General features: G+C 30.4%; 4 protein-coding genes across 6 annotated transcripts in view; 3 read left to right on the forward strand and 1 right to left on the reverse strand.

Annotated features, from left to right (window-relative positions):
• The window catches only part of LOC127062351 (flotillin-2), a 102,820-nt gene that overhangs the window by 28,444 nt on the left and 54,954 nt on the right, over nucleotides 1–19,422 (reverse strand). The gene's annotated exons all lie outside the window — the stretch shown is intronic.
• On the forward strand, nucleotides 541–3,726 carry LOC127062349 (glucose dehydrogenase [FAD, quinone]-like). The gene is made up of 4 exons (XM_050990365.1): nucleotides 541–743; nucleotides 838–1,071; nucleotides 1,192–1,260; nucleotides 1,370–3,726. The coding sequence occupies exon 4, from the start codon at nucleotides 1,426–1,428 to the stop codon at nucleotides 3,298–3,300; it is 1,875 nt and encodes a 624-aa protein (XP_050846322.1). The 5' UTR covers nucleotides 541–743; nucleotides 838–1,071; nucleotides 1,192–1,260; nucleotides 1,370–1,425; the 3' UTR covers nucleotides 3,301–3,726.
• On the forward strand, nucleotides 5,939–9,019 carry LOC127062161 (glucose dehydrogenase [FAD, quinone]-like). The gene is made up of 3 exons (XM_050989912.1): nucleotides 5,939–6,656; nucleotides 7,395–7,578; nucleotides 7,704–9,019. Exons 1-3 carry the CDS (start codon nucleotides 6,240–6,242, stop codon nucleotides 9,017–9,019), a joined length of 1,917 nt encoding a protein of 638 aa, XP_050845869.1. The 5' UTR covers nucleotides 5,939–6,239.
• On the forward strand, nucleotides 11,527–18,852 carry LOC127062346 (glucose dehydrogenase [FAD, quinone]-like). 2 transcript variants are annotated; one of them, XM_050990360.1, is made up of 5 exons: nucleotides 11,527–11,727; nucleotides 11,791–11,823; nucleotides 14,567–15,350; nucleotides 15,869–16,052; nucleotides 16,175–18,852. In XM_050990360.1, the coding sequence occupies exons 3-5, from the start codon at nucleotides 14,937–14,939 to the stop codon at nucleotides 17,485–17,487; spliced, it is 1,911 nt and encodes a 636-aa protein (XP_050846317.1). In that variant the 5' UTR covers nucleotides 11,527–11,727; nucleotides 11,791–11,823; nucleotides 14,567–14,936; the 3' UTR covers nucleotides 17,488–18,852. The 2 variants fall into 2 exon arrangements, with proteins under 2 accessions (XP_050846317.1, XP_050846316.1); XM_050990359.1 differs by lacking the exon at nucleotides 11,791–11,823.

Below are 19,422 nucleotides of genomic sequence, written 5' to 3' on the forward strand. Positions count from 1 at the left end.
GTTTTCAAGATATCACTTCGGCACGGACGCATATTGGGAGTGTTATATACGAGCTAAGACTGGACCCGAAAATCATCAAGCCGGTACCTGCAAAATGGGACCAGCAACCGATGCTGATGCCGTCGTCGATCCGCAATTACGAGTACATGGTGTACCAAACATTCGTGTTGCCGATCCTTCCATATTTCCATATTTACCCAATGCTAATCCGATCGCTGCTATAATGATGGTAGCTGAAAAGGCATCCAATATGATTATCAATTCGTGGTAATCACATAATTAATTTACACGTGATTTTTTCACAAAATTTCTTAATAAACGATTACTTTTTTTTCTCTATCTATGAGTTTTATTTTATACTCTAACAATTTTCCATATCTATATATACTAATTTAAATATAGACATTATATATAGTAAACAATATTTCAATATGCGTGATGTTAGAGGAAAAAAAATAGAGTGACGTAATGAGAGATACATATGTTATATTGTATATATATATATATATATATATATATATATATATATATATATATATATATATATATTTTGGCAAGTATCGATAAGGTCGAGGTATTAAAGGAAGATTTTTTGTAAATAAGAAAACATTTCAAGAAACATTTTGTTGCTAATAATAGAGAGCGATTGTATTGGACAACATAGAATATACTATATATATACATTCTATATAAAAACATATATATACCTATATATACGTGTATGTGTTTCTGTTTCTGAGTATGTATGTATATTTGATCGATATAATGAAATTGATATAATTGAATATCGTATAAAATAAATACTATATAACTGTAATTTGATATTGTTTGTCAAAGATATGATGCATAATCTGGTATAGGAAAGGTGTGGTTAAATAGTCGGACAGGTAAAAGGATACGCTCCAATGAGAAAAAAATTAGAATAAAGAATCTGGAAGATCAAGTGACCAGAAAATCGGATAATGGTAAATTGATCTTTAAATCAAAGTGGGGGAATATCACCAAGATTCATGAACCAGCATCTGCATACGATCAGGCATTTGTTGGCGGTTGTTGAGCGAGGAAATATCGGTAAGTAACAGTGATTTATTATTTATTTCATGGGCTTACATTTGCAATAATGATTTGAATTTACATTATCTACTGACGTATTCTAATTGCCACTGTTTGGATTGTTATTCTTACAATTAGCTAAATCAATTTCGTCAAAGGATAGACAGAGAAAGTGAAGCAACATTGAAGGATAAGTTCGCGAGACAAGTGAGTGTCACGATCAATAGAATTCTTGCTTTTCTAAAAAAAAAGAAAAGACAATAAATAATAAAAAATTGCCTTCAACATTTCATACTTTCTGTGCAATATTTTTTAGATTAAAGCTCGTGGAATCGAGTTGAGGAATAGACGAAAAATCTTCAAAAAAAGAAAATGGAATTTTGTCTTTCTGCAACTTCTGCATCTGCGGCGCAAGGATCTTCTAATTTTTTATTCACGCAACTGTTAAGAACGCTGCTCATTGCTCAATGCTCTCTGAACGTTAATAATGAATACCCGAAAGATCGTACGAATGAGATTATAAATTCGAAAAGGGAATTTGATTTCGTGATAGTAGGAGGTGGTACCGCTGGATCGGTTTTAGCAAACAGATTAACAGAGATAAACAATTGGGATGTATTGCTGATCGAAGCTGGCGAAGATCCATCGGTATTATCAAACGTTCCTGGAGCGATTTTGATGATTCAAGGATCCGAAGAAGATTATAGTTATGATATCGAATCGCAGGAAGGATTTTGTCAAAGTATGAAAAACAAAAATTGCAAATGGGGTAAAGGAAAGGCTCTAGGCGGTAGCAGTGTGATAAATGCAATGTTATACGTTCGTGGAAATGATCGAGATTACGATGAATGGGAACATCTTGGTAACGAAGGTTGGAGTTACGAGAAAGTGTTACCATATTTTAAAAAATCGGTCGATTGTCCTCAAGAGTACATAGATAAGTGGGGAGACAAACATTGCGCTAAGGGTGGTCCTATGAATATTAGAAGTTACAATTATTCCGAAACAAACATACAAGAGATCTTTACAAACGCTGCTCGCGAACTTGGTGTACCAATTCTTGAAGCGTTTTACGAAGAAGATTATATAGGGTATGCGAAGGCTTTGGGAACTATTGATATGTCTCGTCGAGTAAACGCAGCAAAAGCGTTTCTTTCACCGATAAAGGATAGAAAGAATCTCTACGTGATGAAGTCCGCCAGGGTAGACAAGATCCTTATGAACGATAATCAAGCTGCTGGGGTTAGAGTGAGCTTAAAAAATGGCGAGCAAGTCGACGTGATGGCATCAAAAGAAATAATTTTATCAGCTGGCACTATCGCAACTCCTCAGATTTTAATGCTTTCTGGAATTGGACCAGCAAATCATCTAAATGAAATAGGAATACCTCTGGTGACTGATTTACCCGTTGGAAAAAATCTTCAGGATCACGTAATATGGTTAGGAATTCAACTGGCATACATTAATCACACGAACTCACCACCATCACCATCGCATATAATGGACATAGCTTATGATTATCTGATGAAAGGATCTGGTGAATTGAGCACGATCGGTGGTGTCGAGCTAATTGCGTTTCTTAACCTAACTGATCCACAATCGAAATATCCCGAAATAGAGATTCTCTTTACTCACGTACCAAGATGGCAGCTAGATAAACTCCAAGTGCTTTTGAAAGCCTTTGACGTTTTAGACGAACTAATCGAGAACATGAGTAAAATTGTTATGGAGACAGACATCGTCTTTATATGCCCGGCTTTGTTGAGACCAAAGAGCACGGGTGAAATTAAATTACGTAGCTCCGATCCTGCCGATCAAGTTAAGATCTATGCGAATTATTTTGCCGATCAATCGGACAGAAAGATTCTTCTGAAGTCTCTCGATTTTGTTAAGTCGTTAGTAAAGACTAAAACTTTCCAAAACAATGGAATAAACTTACGTCACTACGATATACCCAATTGTCGTAATACTGAACCAGATACTATGGAATATTGGGATTGCAATTTAAGTAACACAGCAGCAACATTCTATCATCCGGTTGGTACAGCTAAAATGGGCCCTACTGGTGATTCTACAGCAGTCGTCGATCCTCGTCTCAAAGTACATGGCATTCAGAGACTAAGAGTTGTCGATGCTTCTATAATGCCGCAAATTATCAGTGGAAATACAAACGCACCAACGTTAATGATAGCTGAGAAAGGAGCAGATATGATCAAAAAGGACTGGCTTGGAAAGGATGAGCTTTAGAAGTAAAGTAACTGACAGTCGTAAAGTAAACTTTAAGTTCTTATAAACCAGGATGCTTCTTTAATAGGAAGCTTACTTGCTTTTATAACATAGAAGAAGAAATATATCGTATTTACTGCGATGATTAAAAATATTCAAATCGCTTTCTGGTATTTGGGTTCAATATAGATATAAGTAATATTATGTTGGATTATGTAAATATTATGTCCCAAATTAGATTTTCAAAATTTCATAGGAGTGTCTTTGTTTACTTATTTCGTAGAAAACGTTTGACAATTAAATATTATCACTTTAGAAATGTAGTAGAAAATATTTTCATTACTTTATATACTAATAAATAGTAGATAGAAAAGAAAGATATTTAGAATTATAGATATGCGTATAGAATGTGTATAACATTTCTACAATAAACCGTTTCTTTCGATACGTATGATTTTATCCTAGTTATGACATATTAATAAAATTTTGTTTATCCTTTTATGACATACTTAATAAAAAACCATAAAAATAACGTATTTAAATTAGTATAATACATACATTATATCGATATATATTATAATCATTGATGAAAGCTAATTTTTTTATTATGCATTTTATCAAATAAAATGTGTATTTATGTTAAATTGTTTAAGTATGGACAGTTGTTTTTACGTAATATAAAACTAATAATAATAATTTATAATTCAGATTAAACAGATAAAGAAAAAAAAAAAACAAATTATTGATAGAATATGGTTATGTTTGCTCATTGATTTAAACAGTAACAAAAAAACTGAATATGCTAGTTAAAAAAAATATTATATCGACTTGACTATATGGAAATTAATAAATGATTTAAATATATATTAAATATATATATACATATTATATAAATATATATGTATTAATATAATTAAATATATATATACATATTATATAAATATATATGTATTAATATATTTAAATATACTTGTAAATGAATTTAAAATAACGTAGCATAATAAAAAAATACATACAACAAATAAAAAGTAATTATGAATACTTGTACTCCTTGATCTACATTACAATGAATTCGGTAAGCAAACCGATTATAGCAGATAACCAGAGGGTTGAAAGGAAAAAAGAAATAAACTCGTATTAAAGGCTACTGTGTATGTTTCACCTTGAAGGATTTTAAAAACCATCTACCGTCACTATATTATATCAAGGTAACGTACTCAACATTTATACTTTCCACCGTTACATAAATAACTTCAGTATATCATTTTATCTCATACAGTCAATTACCTGAACAGAACGTGAAATACTCTACTAAAAAATATCATTTTCGAAAATAATTGATTTATTGTTGCGGATGAATATTGTCTAAATAATTTATTGTTGTGATAAATAGTGGAAATAGTAATATTTTTCTCTAACGAAGAAATTTTGTGCAAGCATTCGAATTGTGTTTTAATTTCTAATTTCCAATTTCTAACCGATCTTTGCATCGCAGACATTTTTTTCGTGAGTATTCCTTTTTGAGAAAAATAAGAAACTTATACAAAATTACACCGATTGTTACTTAATGTTAACTTAAAAAAATCAAGGAAGCCATCGACTTTCTGAAATTATATTGCATGATATTTACTAGCTCTAACTACGTACTCACAAGTTAGGTTTTAAATTTTTTAACTGATACGGAAACATTCAAATCAGATAATTCAAAAACTTCGTCGATATTTATGCATATTTCCTTCTAAATCTAATTTTATTTCTTTGATATTTGGTTTCATTGATAAAGGACGTCTGAAAAACTTCCTTAAAGTTATGTCCTTTTGTTCAAATTTTTTTTGCTGTTTTCCAAATTCGTTACAAATACATTAAATAAGTTTAACAAGAAAATATATCAAATAACTTAAACAAACTTAATTGTGCTTATAATGAAAAAACTTGTTCAAGTGTCACTTATAATGAAACACTTTTTTAAGCAATTACAAAAAATTACAAAAATAAGTACAAAAGTACGGAAATTTTTTATATAAATAAAGAACGTTTTGCATTTAAATTACTAGTTTGTAATATATTACTGGATGCTGATAACGATGGAAGTTTCAAACAGAATTTACAACGAAGTGATATTTCGGTGATAGCATTTTGACGATATTTTACGGCGATTATATTTACATAAAGTAAAGAATAAATTTGAATACGTGTAGATATTACAAACATATTTACAAAAAAAGTCCTGTAAAATTCATAAATTATTTTATTATTATAGATTATTTTATTGATAATCATTTACGATGTGGTTAAAATAAAATAAATCAAAATAATTTGGAACGTACAAAACTGTACGATATATTCCACATTTCCATGCAATTTTGCTTCGCAATATTAACAATAAATATGTTTGATACCAAATTTTATCTATTGAATTTTTAAAATCCGGGAGAATGAAGAATTTTTTTAATTCGAAAAATTTAAAAATATGAAAAAAGGATGTTTCCAATAAGGTTAAATGAAAAATGCGTAGTAAAGACAAATAGTGCTTAGAAGAAAATACTCTACAAAAAATACTTTCAAAACTTCATAATTTTTCGAATTTGTGTTTCAGATTTTATTTCATTCGCGTGTTACTGGTTTGTTACGATAACTTATGAAGAGTAAAAAAGTAAATCGATGAAAATGTAGTCATTGAACAATGTCTCAAATATTTGAAAAGTATATGGTAAAAAATGGTAAAAAAATGATCTGAAATAGGATCAAAATAACTTCAAAAAAATCCAATAGAATAATCAATTTGCGTAGTAATTCTGATTGTAAGACATATTACACATATTGATAAAAGCGAAGGATTATTAACCATTGAAAGATATATATTGTTTCATTGAAAGTTCTTAACTGAGAGATCATTATTATTGCATCTCAGTCCTGCTACAATTGAAGAAAAAAACAAGATTTAGCTAATTAAAAGATCAATGATGATGGACCTTGCGACAACTGCAAGAACTGCAATACAAGCGAATGCGATTCCGATCGGTATCGGAAAACTAAGTATCATACCGATTATAGTATCTGCCTTAACTTATTTGAACTATAATTTAGTAGATCCTGAAAATCAACCTCAAGTCACGAAAAAATTATTAAAAGAATATGATTTTATAGTGGTCGGTGGAGGTTCAGCAGGTAGCGTTGTCGTTAACAGATTAACAGAGAATCCAGAATGGAATGTGCTTCTTTTAGAAGCAGGTGGTAAAGAAAACGAGATCACAGACATACCAATTTTTTCTTTTTTCTTGCAAAACAGCAAACTGGATTGGAAATATAAGCCTCAAGCACAGGATAATGCTTGCCAAGCAATGAAAGATAACCGTTGCCGTTGGCCTCGTGGAAAGGTACGCTCTTTGATTTATTTGTGAAGTAAGATCATTGAAGAAATCAGCAGCAAGAATAATTATTTTGTAATTTGTATCGTCGGTATGTTCAATTACAATACGTTGTAAGGCAAATAGTGTCGAGTATACGAAAAACACTATTAGACCAGAGAGAAAGTAATTCTTTATTGACAATGATAATTTTATAAATTTGTAGATAAATTCGTTTTTAAAGGGGAAAAAAAACGGATGTTTGTTAATATAAAACAGCATTCATACCGGATAAAAAAGAGTATTAGATAGTACAAAACGCATGAATGCAATGAATTTGCATTAAACGTATTCTGTGTAATTTTCTAATACCTATAAATCTAATATCAAATTATATAAAATAAACTATAAATCAAATTACGATAAAGTAATTAAAAATATATTTTATTAATTAATTTATTAACCGAATAAAAGATTAATCTTGTATCCTTCGAATTAGATAGCCATTTGAACAGCGGATACGATTTCTAAACATCTATACCTAAAATCCTCCGGATTCTGTTATTTAATTGAACATAGGTATTGAATTTATGTAGGACTACGTTATCGGAGCTCACCGATAGAATTTGGAATGCATAAGACTACATTATCGGCAACATTACAATATATTAATAACAGATGCTATCGAAAGTCATGAAAACCTTTTTACTGGCTCTCGTAAACACTGCTCTAAATTATTAAATTATTATTTTATTCTATTGATTCTAGGTATTAGGTGGTTCGAGCGTACTTAATACTATGATTTATATTCGTGGGAATCGTCATGACTACGATCAATGGGAAAGCCTTGGTAATCCTGGTTGGGGATACGAAGATATACTCCCATACTTTAAAAAGTCACAGGATCAAAGAAACCCATATTTGGCGCGAAACAAAAAATACCATAGCACAGGTAAGTTACGATGTTGATCATTCATGGAATTTGGTGGATTCGAGTGATTAATTTTATAAGACAACAAGAAATTACAAGTTATGTTGAATTATACATTTAGTTTCATGAAAAAATGGTTTCTCTAGGAGGTTACTTGACCGTTCAAGATTCTCCGTATAATACGCCTCTGGGTCCAGCATATCTTCAAGCTGCAGAAGAAATGGGTTATGATATAGTGGATGTAAATGGCGAACAACAAACGGGCTTCGCATTCCTTCAATATACAATGCGTAGGGGTACTAGATGTAGTGCGGCCAAAGCATTTATACGACCCATTCAATTTCGAAAGAATTTTCACTTATCACTATGGAGTTATGTTACGCGTATTCTCATAGATCCAAGTACGAAAAAAGCCTACGGCGTAGAATTCATTAGGAATGGTCGTGTTGAGACCGTATTTGCAAAGAAAGAAGTTATACTTTCGGCAGGTGCCATAAACACTCCTCAATTATTGATGCTATCTGGAATCGGAGCTAGGAATCACCTTGAAGATCTTGGTATTCCAGTGATCCAGGATTCACCTGGTGTAGGACAGAACCTTCAAGATCATATAGCACTTGGTGGTCTAATCTTCCTCATTGATAACGAGATCAGCTATAAGTACAATCACGTGATAAATATAAACGCTGCATTGAGATATGCAATTACCGAGGATGGTCCTCTAACTTCGAGCGTTGGTCTGGAAGTAATAGGTTTCCTATCCACCAAATACGCCAATCAAACGGATGATTGGCCTGATATAGAGTTCATGGTTTGCTCTAGCAGTATTACTACTGGAGGAAAACAAGTAAGGAAAGTTATGGGTCTAACAGACGATTTTTATGATGAAGTCTATGGAGCGATTACTGATCAAAGTAATTTCAATATCTTTCCGATGCTCCTCAGACCCAAATCTCAAGGTTATATAAAATTAAAGTCAAAAAATCCACTCGATTATCCGTTGATATATCATAATTATTTGACGAATCCTGATGACGTGAGAGTATTGCGAGAAGGAGTTAAAGCAGCAATTGCATTTGCTGAAACAAGTAGTTTGAGAAGATTAGGAGCAAGATTTCACAGTAAGCCATTTCCAAATTGTAAACATCATCCGATGTTCACAGACGAGTATTGGGAATGTGCGATTCGTCAATTCACGATGACTATTTATCACATGTGCTGCACTGCGAAAATGGGTCCACGATCCGACCCAATGGCCGTCGTAGATCCCTCTTTAAAAGTATATGGAGTAGAAGGACTTCGAGTGATCGATGCTTCGATCATGCCCACGATCGTTAGTAGCAACATCAATGCACCTGTAATAATGATAGGTGAAAAGGGTTCAGATCTCATAAAAGAAGATTGGTTTTATAGACAAAAAAGAAGCAATAAGACTATTGCAGCTTCTTTCGATGAACATTAAGTAATTATTATAGTTCATCGGACGAAAGTAAAATCCATATTTATTTATTACGTAATATAAAATAATTAAAAAAATTAATAAAAGTTTCTAAAAGCATGCTTTTTGAAGATTTCTGTTTCGTCTTTTTTTATTTGTGATTAAGATGTCACTTTATATAGATAATATCTGCTGAATAGAACGAATGGTACCACTATCTCGTAATACTGAATGAATTCATCGCATCTTGTTATAGACATACCAAACATTCCAATGTAAAAATGTAATGCACCATTATTTTAGAGAATTCGGTCTGCCTTTCTTATATAAAAAAAACTTTAGAGCGATGTTATTGTTACGAATGAACGCAGCGAAAGTATTTTGTTAGTGGATAAAGAATAAAAAGAAATTCTATTTAATGATGTCCACCAGGGTACCTTATGAAGTACTTATCTGTACTTATGAACAATAATTGAATTACTGAGTTTATGGTGACCTTGAAAAATGGTGAATGAGTCGACGTAACAGCATCAAAAGAAATAATTTTATCAGCTGACACTATCGCAATTCCTCAGATTTTAATGTTTTCTGGAATATGACCAGCGAATCATTTACGTAAGATGAGAATATCTTTGAAGACTGATTTATTCATTGGAAAAAATCTTCAGGATCACGTAATATAGTTAGGAATTCAACTGGCATACATTAATCACACGAAGACACCACTATCACCCGTTAATGAACATTGCTTATGATTATTTGCTGAAAGAAACTGATGAATTGGCTACGATCGATGATGTCGATCTACTTACATTTTTTAACGTAACCAAAATATACCGAAACAGAGATTCTTTTTACTCATATACCAAGACGACGGATGTATAAACATCAAGTGCTTTTGAAAGCCTTCCACGTTTTAAACAAACTAATCGAGAACATGAGTAAAGTTATTATGAAGATAGACGTCGTCTTTATATGCCCGGCTTTGGTGAAACTTAGCCTGGTAAAATTAAATTACGAGTATCAACTCTGCCGATCAAGTTATGATTTACGCAGATAATTTTGCCGATCAATCGGACAGAAAGATTCTTTTGAAGTCTGTCGATTTTGTTAAATTGTTAATGATGATCAAGACTTTACAAAACCATGGAATAACCATACGTCATTACGATATACCCGATTGTCATTACACTGAACCCGACACCATGGAATATTGGAATTGCAACTTAAGTAACAGAGCAGGATCATTTTACCATTCGGTAAAAGTAGGTCCTTCTGGTGGTCTTACAATAGTCATCGATCTTCATCTCTAAGTACAAGGCATACAGGGATTAACAGTCGTCGACGCTTCTATAATGCCGCAAATTATCAGTGGAAATACAAACGCACCAATATTCATGATAGCCGAGAAGAGAGCAGATACGATAAAAAAAGGACTGGTTCGGAAAGGATGAAGTTTAAAAATAAACTAACTGACATTTGGATAGCGAACTTTAAATTTTTATAAATCAGGATGCTGTTTTAATAGAAAGCTACTTTGCTTTTATAATATAGAAGAAGAAATATATCGTATTTATTGGGATGATTAAGAATATTCAAATAGGTTTCTGGTATTGGGGTTTAGTATAAATATAAGTAATATTATGTAGGATTATATAAATATTATATCTCAAGATAAATTTTCAAAATTTCATTGGAGTAGTTTCATGTTTTTGTCTATTTCGTAGAAAGTTTGAGACATTAAATATTATTATGTTAAAAATGAAGTAGAAAATATTTTCATTAGTTTATATACTAATAAATAGTAGATAGAAAAAAAAGATTTTTTAGAATTGTAGATATGCGTATAGAATTATATAAAATTCATACAATAAACGTTAAATGCATAATTTTATCATCTTTTACGATAACACACTTAATAAAACACCGCAAAAATAATGTATATCAATTTAATGTATATCAATACATGCATTTGGTGTATATTATGATTATTAGCGAATGTTGATTGCTTTATTTTACATTCCATCAAGTAAAAAGTAAAATACGTATTTATATTTCATTGTTTCGTAGATTTACACTGTATTAACAGATGTTCTTATGTAGTATGAAACTAATTTATTCCCGATAAAATAGATAAAGAACAAAGAGTGAGAAATGATCGATACGCAAAAATGCGGATATATGTGCTCAGTGATTTCGAAAGTAACTGTAAAAGTGAATTTATTGCTTAAAAAGAATTTTACGTTTATCTGAATGATGAAAATTAATTAATAACTTACAAGATTTACATGGATCCATATTACATAAAAAAGTACTATATTTATTATAATCTTCTTTTATACAATTTATTTTAACTATTTTAATTTATTATTACTATTTAATTCATTTTTAAAGTTTTTCCATAGAATTGTCCTAAAATCCGTATAACTGAATATTAAAAATCACTGTAATAAATTGACCTTGAAGGATTTTAAGATCGCTGCGCAGTCGTTCTGTTTCATCAAGGTGATAATCAATATTTATATGTTCCATCTCCGTATTGCTAGCTTTAGTCTACCGTTTTGTCTCGTATAGTGAACTACCCAAACGGAACATATAAGATACTCTATATATAATAAATATTATTTTCGAAATTAATTGATTTATTGTTGCAGATGAAGAGTGTTTAAATGATTTATTATTTCGAAAAATAGTAGAAATAGTAATATTTTTTTCTAAGGAAGATATTTTGGGTAAGCATTCGAATTGTATTCTAATTTCTAATATCCAATTTCTAATCGATCTTTGTATCACAGATTTTTACTTCATAACTCAGACATTTAATTCAAGTGAGTATTCCTTTTTGAGAAAAATAAGAAACCGTCGATTCCATTATACAAAATTACACCGACTATCACTTAATGTTAACTTAAAAAAATTAAAGAAGCCATCGACTTTCTGAAATTATATTGCATGACGTTTACTAGCTCTAACTACGTACTCACAAGTTAGGTTTTAAATTTTTTAACTGATACGGAAACATTCAAATCAGATAATTCAAAAACTTCGTCGATATTTATGCATATTTCCTTCTAAATCTAATTTTATTTCTTTGATATTTGTTTTCAGTGATAAAGGACGTCTGAAAAATGTCCTTAAAGTTATGTCCTTTTGTTCAAAATTTTTTTTTGCTGTTTTCTAAATTCGTTACAAATACATTAAATAACTTTAACAAGAAAATATATCAAATAACTTAAACTTGAATGTGCTTAGAATGAAAAAATTTGTTCAAGTGTCACTTATAATGAAACACTTTTTTAAATAATTACAAAAAGTTAGAAAAGTAAGTACAAAAGTACAGAAATTTTTTATATAAATAAAGAACGTTTTGCATTTAAATCACTAGCTTGCAATATATCACTGGATAAGTCGATAAGAAACATATCCAACTGAATTTACAGAGAAGTGACATTTAGCTAATAGTATTTTGACGATGTTTCACGCTGATTATATTCAAATAATGTAAAGAATAAATTTGAATACGTGTAGATATTACGAACATATTAAAAAAAAAAGTCCCATGAAATTCATAGAATATTTTATTATTATAGATTATTTTATTGATAATCATTTACGGTGTGTTTAAAATAAAATAAATCAAAATAATTTGGAATGAACAAAACAGAAAAATATATTCCACATTTCCATGTAAGTCCACTTCTTGCGGAAATCTCATAACTTTTTAGAGGACTTAGAATCTGAGAGATAAAAATATTATTATTTACTATAGTTCTAAATTAATCTCCTATTTGTTCATACTGACGTCGCTATCAAAAATATAAAATTTATGACATTTGCCCTAAACAATTAAATCTCAGCAATGAATCCGTCAAGTTTAAGAATATTTATTTAAAGTACATTTACCTATGTTTAATAAAAGATGCATCAGAGGATTAAAATGATTTATTATTCGCTTTAGTAACTACTCGACTTTAATTTATCAGACTTTCAGAATTATTTTGTGATATCTATTGAGGAATATAAATGATTAATTTTATAAAATTTCATCTTTTTTTCTTGTTTTTTATATAAAATTTATATGCACTATATATACCTACATATACCGAAATAGATCATTTGTTCCTCATATAAAATATAGCAAAGTTTTTTATTTCGATATAATTTCACAAATATCTCATAAAATTTCTTTATAGTTCAAATAAATTAAATAAATTCAAATAAATGCATTTTTAATTAAATATAAGTAATATAAATAACTATAAATTTAATTAAATAGAGATTTGAATTAGATAAAATTCGTAAAATTCTTTAGTTTAGTCCTTCTAATAAGAAAAGTGAAAAGAGTCAGACGAATATATAAACAGCCAAACATATAAATTTGTATCAGTGTCAGAAGTGTAAAATAAATTTTTTGAAAATAATAAAGAACATATTTAAAAAAATAGTAAAAAGTTATAAACCAGGAATTGAAAATACGGACAGAAATGATTAGAAAATATACTGAGAAAGTTTAATATATCAAACATAAACTTTACGAATTTTTGATAATATTTTAAATTTGGTAATATGTAGATTTAAATTACCGCAATAAAAAGTTCCCGAACAAATAATGAAATAAGAGGATAAAATGTTACATGTAGGTTTCTTATTTCAGTTAGCTTAGATAAACTCATAAATGAATATAAAAATGTAACAGGATGATTCTAAAAAAAAATCAGGACTAATGTCTTTGCATTTATTTTCAACCAAACATAAAGTCATGTATCTCGTTAGTCCGTAAATGCATTTCAATATCAAATTCAATATCAAAGAATATTGCGCAAAATAATACTCGTAAAGAATAATATTCGACATTACATGTAACAAACATGTCTCTGCTATACCGCTACAAATATACGATTCTGTAAAAAATATCTTTAAAAAATATCTTCTATAGTTCTGATAATGTTGAAACATTAATTCACAGTTCTGATTAATAATTCCCTAATTCTAAAAATAACGACTTTTTTTTTTTAATTCTTACGAAATAACGGACTATCTTAATGTTCTTCTTAATTCTTACAAGATAATGTGATATGATAATGGAATGGTTAATATATACATCGTTCGAATATTTCGGATAATTAATAGTCGACATATACATTACTTCTCATTTACAAATTAAACATCCTCATAGATAATGATATTTTTCATCTTTGTTTAATTAAATTACTTGCAAACGATAATAAGGGATATTTTTTCATTACCGGATACACATTAAGAAATATATCATTTATATTTTACTTATTCATTTAAATAAGTCACAATGATGTTTGTTATATGTTATCAAAATGAATGATAACGTTATATAACGTTCATACTAGATACTAAATTTTGTATATTGGATTTTTTTAATTTGGAAGAATAAAGAATTGTTTAAATTTGAAAAATTCAAAAATACGAAAAAAGGGTGTTTTCGACAACGTTAAATTTGAAATGCGTAGCAAAGAAAAGTAGTACCTTACTTAGATGAAAATATTCTACAAAAAATACTTACAAAGGTTCATAATTTGTCGAATTTCTGTATTTCAGATTTTACTTTGTCAGCGTGCTACTGATGTGTTATGGAAGCCTACGAAGAGTAAAACAGTAAATCGATGAAAACGTAGTTATTGAACAGGGTTGTCTCGAATATTTGAAAAATATATGGTAAAAAATGGTAAAAAAATGATCTGAAATAGGATCAAAATAACTTCAAAAAAATCCAATAGAATAATCAACTTGCGTATTAATTCTGATTGTAAGACATATTACACATAATGATAAAAGCGAAGGATTATTAACCATTGAAAGACATATGTTGTTTCATTGAAAGTTCTTGACTCAGAAATCATTATTATTGCATCTCAGTTCTGCTACAACTGAAGAAAAAAACAAGATTTAATTAATAAAAAGATCAATAATGATGGACTTTGTGACAACTGCAAAAGTTGCGATACAAGCGAATATGATTGCGATCGGTATCGGAAAACTAAGTATCATACCGATTCTAATATCTGTCTTAACTTATCTGAATTATGATCTAGTAAATCCCGAAAATCAACCTCGAGTCACGAAAAAATTATTAAAAGAATACGATTTCATAGTGGTCGGAGGCGGTTCAGCAGGTAGCGTTGTCGTTAACAGATTAACAGAGAATCCAGAATGGAGTGTACTTCTTTTAGAAGCAGGTGGCAAAGAAATCGAAATCTCGGAAATACCAGCTTTGTCTTCATACTTACAAAAAAGCAAATTGGATTGGAAATATAGGCCTCAAGCACAAGATAGTGCTTGCCAAGCAATGGAAGATAATCGTTGTTGTTGGCCGCGTGGAAAGGTAAATTCTTCGATTAAGCTTTGACGAAAGATTGAAGAATCTGGTAGAGAGTTTAATAGCAATGATAAATATTTTATAATTATTTATATTGTTGGTATGTCGGAATACAGTGCGTTGTAAGACTAAAAGTGTCAAAAATACGAAAGATACTATCAGCGTATCTAATTTCAGCGTATATTAATTGAAAAAAAAAAAAAAATCAGCGTATATTATTATTCAAACAAAACATTCACGTTGGATCTTTAGAATTAGATTGCTACCTGAACGCCGAACACGATTTGTAAACATTTGTTCTTAAAATCCTTCGGGTACTATTGCTATTTAAATAAACATAAATTTTGAATTGACTACGTTTTCGATCTTTAGCGATAAAAAAAGTTTGAAATGACCTAGGATCAGGTTATCAGGCGCGAATGTATTAATAACAAATGCAAGCACAAGTCACTAACACCTTTTGGCTTCAACAGCTAAAGATTACTTAAAATTATTATATTATTATTTTATTCGATTGACCGTAGGTATTAGGTGGTTCAAGTGTACTTAATGCTATGCTTTATGTTCGTGGAAATCGTCGTGACTACGATCAATGGGAAAGCTTTGGTAATCCTGGTTGGGGATACGACGATGTACTCCCATATTTTAAAAAGTCACAGGACCAAAGAAACCCATTTTTGGCGCAAAATACCACATACCATAGTACAGGTAAGTTATGTTGATTATTCATGAAATTCGGAGGATTCAAGTGATTATTTTTTTAAAATAACAAGACATTACCAATGGTATTGAAACATCCATTCAATTCCATGAAAAAATGCATTTTACAGGAGGTTATTTGACCGTTCAAGATTCTACGTATACTACGCCTCTGGGTCCAGCTTATCTTCAAGCTGCACAAGAAATGGGATATAATATCGTGGATATAAATGGCGAACAACAAACGGGATTTACATTCTGTCAATATACAATGCGTAAAGGTACTAGGTGCAGCGCAGCCAAGGCATTTATACGACCAATTAAAAATCGCAAGAAATTTCATCTATCGTTATGGACCAATGTTACGCGTATTCTCATAAATCCACGCACCAAAAAAGCTTACGGCGTAGAGTTCATTAGGAATTGTCGTGTTGAGACCGTATTTGCGAAGAAAGAAGTTATACTTTCGGCAGGTGCCATAAACACTCCTCAATTATTGATGCTATCTGGAATCGGTGCTAGGGATCATCTGAAAGAACTTGGTATTCCAGTGATCCAGGATTCACCTGGTGTAGGACAGAACCTTCAAGATCATATAGGATTTGGTGGTCTAATCTTTCTTATTGACAAAGAAATTAGTGTGGTAACTAAACGCTTGATTGACTTAAACGTTATATTGAGATATGCAATTAACGAGGACGGTCCTCTAACTTCGAGCTATGGTCTCGAAGTAATAGGCTTTGTATCTACTAAATATGCTAATCAATCGGATGATTGGCCTGATATAGAGTTCATGATTACCTCTTCCGCTATTACTACCGCAGGAGAACAACTGATACATGCTATGGGTCTAAGAGATGATTTTTATAACGAAGTCTACGGTGAGATTACTAATAAAGATAGTTTCAGTATCTTTCCGATGATCCTCAGACCCAAATCTCAAGGTTATATAAAATTAAAGTCGAAAAATCCACTCGATTATCCGTTGATATATCATAATTATTTGACGAATCCTGATGACGTGAGAGTATTGCGAGAAGGAATCAAAGCAGCAATTGCATTTGCTAAAACAAATAGTCTGAAAAAATTTGGAACAAGATTCCACACTAAGCCATTTCCAAATTGTAAACATCTTCCTATGTTCACGGACGAGTATTGGGAATGTGCGATTCGTCAATTCACGATGACTATTTATCACATGTGCTGCACTGCGAAAATGGGTCCACGATCCGACCCAATGGCCGTCGTAGATCCCTCTTTAAAAGTATATGGAGTAGAAGGTCTTCGAGTGATCGATGCTTCGATCATGCCCGCGATCGTTAGTAGCAATATCAATGCACCTGTAATAATGATAGGTGAAAAGGGTTCAGATCTCATAAAAAAAGATTGGTTATATAGACAAAAAAGAAGCCGTAAGACTAATGCAGCTTTTTGTAATGAATAGTAACCAATTACTATAGTTCTTGGAACGAAAGTAAAAGCCATATTTTTATTACACAATGGAAAATAATTACGAAAATTAATAGAAGTTACTAAAAATTTGCTTTTTGAAGGTTTATATTCGTATTTCTTTTTCTATGCTTAAGATGATCCATATAATGAGTATTCATTATGATAATCCGATGAAAGGAACCGGTAAATTGGACACGATCGGTGATGTCAATCTACTTGCATTTCTTAACCTAATCTTTGCACAATCGAAATATACTGAAGTCGAGATTTTCTTTACTCACGTTTTTAGGCAACAAATATATAAACATTAAGTGCTTTTGAAGGCCTTCAACGTTTAAAGTAAAGTTATTATGGAGACAGTCTTTATGTACCCGGCTTTATTGATAACAAAGATTCCTGGTAAAATTAAATTACGAGCACCAACCCTGCCGATCAAGTTAAAATTTACGCAGATAATTTTGCCGATCAATCGGACAGAAAGATTCGATCAATCGGACAGAAAGATTCTTTTGAAGTCTCTCGATTTTGTTAAATTGTTAATGATGATCAAGACTTTACAAAACCATGGAATAACCATACGTCATTACGATATACCCGATTGTCATTACACTGAACCCGACACCATGGAATATTGGAATTGCAACTTAAGTAACAGAACAGGATCATTTTACCATTCGGTAAAAGTAGGTCCTTCTGGTGGTCTTACAATAGTCATCGATCTTCATCTCTAAGTACAAGGCATACAGGGATTAACAGTCGTCGATGCTTCTATAATGCCGCAAATTATCAGTGGAAATACAAACGCACCAATATTCATGATAGCCGAGAAGAGAGCAGATACGATAATAAAGGACTGGTTCGGAAAGGATGAAGTTTAGAAATAAAATAACTGACACTTGGATAGCGAACTTTAAATTTTTATAAACCAGGATGCTGTTTTAATAGAAAGCTTCTTTGCTTTTATAACATAGAAGAAGAAATATATCGTATTTATTGGGATGCTTAAAAATATTCAAATAGGTTTCTGATATTGGGGTTTAGTATAAGTATAAGTTATATTATGTAGGATTATATAAATGTTATGTCTCAAAATAAATTTTCAAAATTTCAATGGAGTAGTTTTATTTTTTTGACTATTTCGTAGAAAAGTTTGGGTTGCGTCTGGGTTGCGTCTGGGTTGCGTCTGGGTTGGTAGAAAAGTTTGGGACATTAAATATTATTATATTACAAATGAAGTAGAAAATACTTTCATTGGTTTATAAACTAATAAATACTAGATACAATTTAAAATTGTAGATATGTTATGGTAAAATTATAAAAAATTCATATAATAAACTGTTTCTTGTTAAATGCATAATTTTTTCATTTTTTACGATGACGCAATAAAAAACCGTAAAAATAATGTGTATCAATTAGTATAATATATGCATTTTATTAGTATATATTATAATCATTAACGAATGCTGATTTTTTATTATGCATTTTATTAAGTAAATATGTATTTATGTTTCATTGTTTAAATATTAACAGATGTTCTTACGCAATATAAAACTAATAATATCAATATATAATTCCTGATAAAATAGATAAAGAACAAAAAACAGAAATGATCGATATGCAAGAATGTGAGTACATGTGCTGATTAATTTCGAAAGTAACATCAAAATGAATATATTGGTTAAAAAAAATTTTATATTGATCTGAATGTTGGAAATTAATTAATGATTTAAACACTGCAAACTTATAAGATTGACATCCATCCGTATTAATTGAAAAAATACCATATTCATTATATGCGATCTTCTTTTATAGAATTTATTTTGCCGTCTTTCCATAGAGTTGTATTAGAATTTGAACAATTGGGTATTAAAGGTCTTTGTGACAGATTGACCTTGATAGATTTTAACAACAGTTGTAATGTTCACTC

The sequence above is a fragment of the Vespula vulgaris genome, chromosome 3 (assembly GCF_905475345.1).
Source record: "Vespula vulgaris chromosome 3, iyVesVulg1.1, whole genome shotgun sequence".
NCBI classification, from domain to species: Eukaryota; Metazoa; Arthropoda; class Insecta; order Hymenoptera; family Vespidae; genus Vespula; species Vespula vulgaris.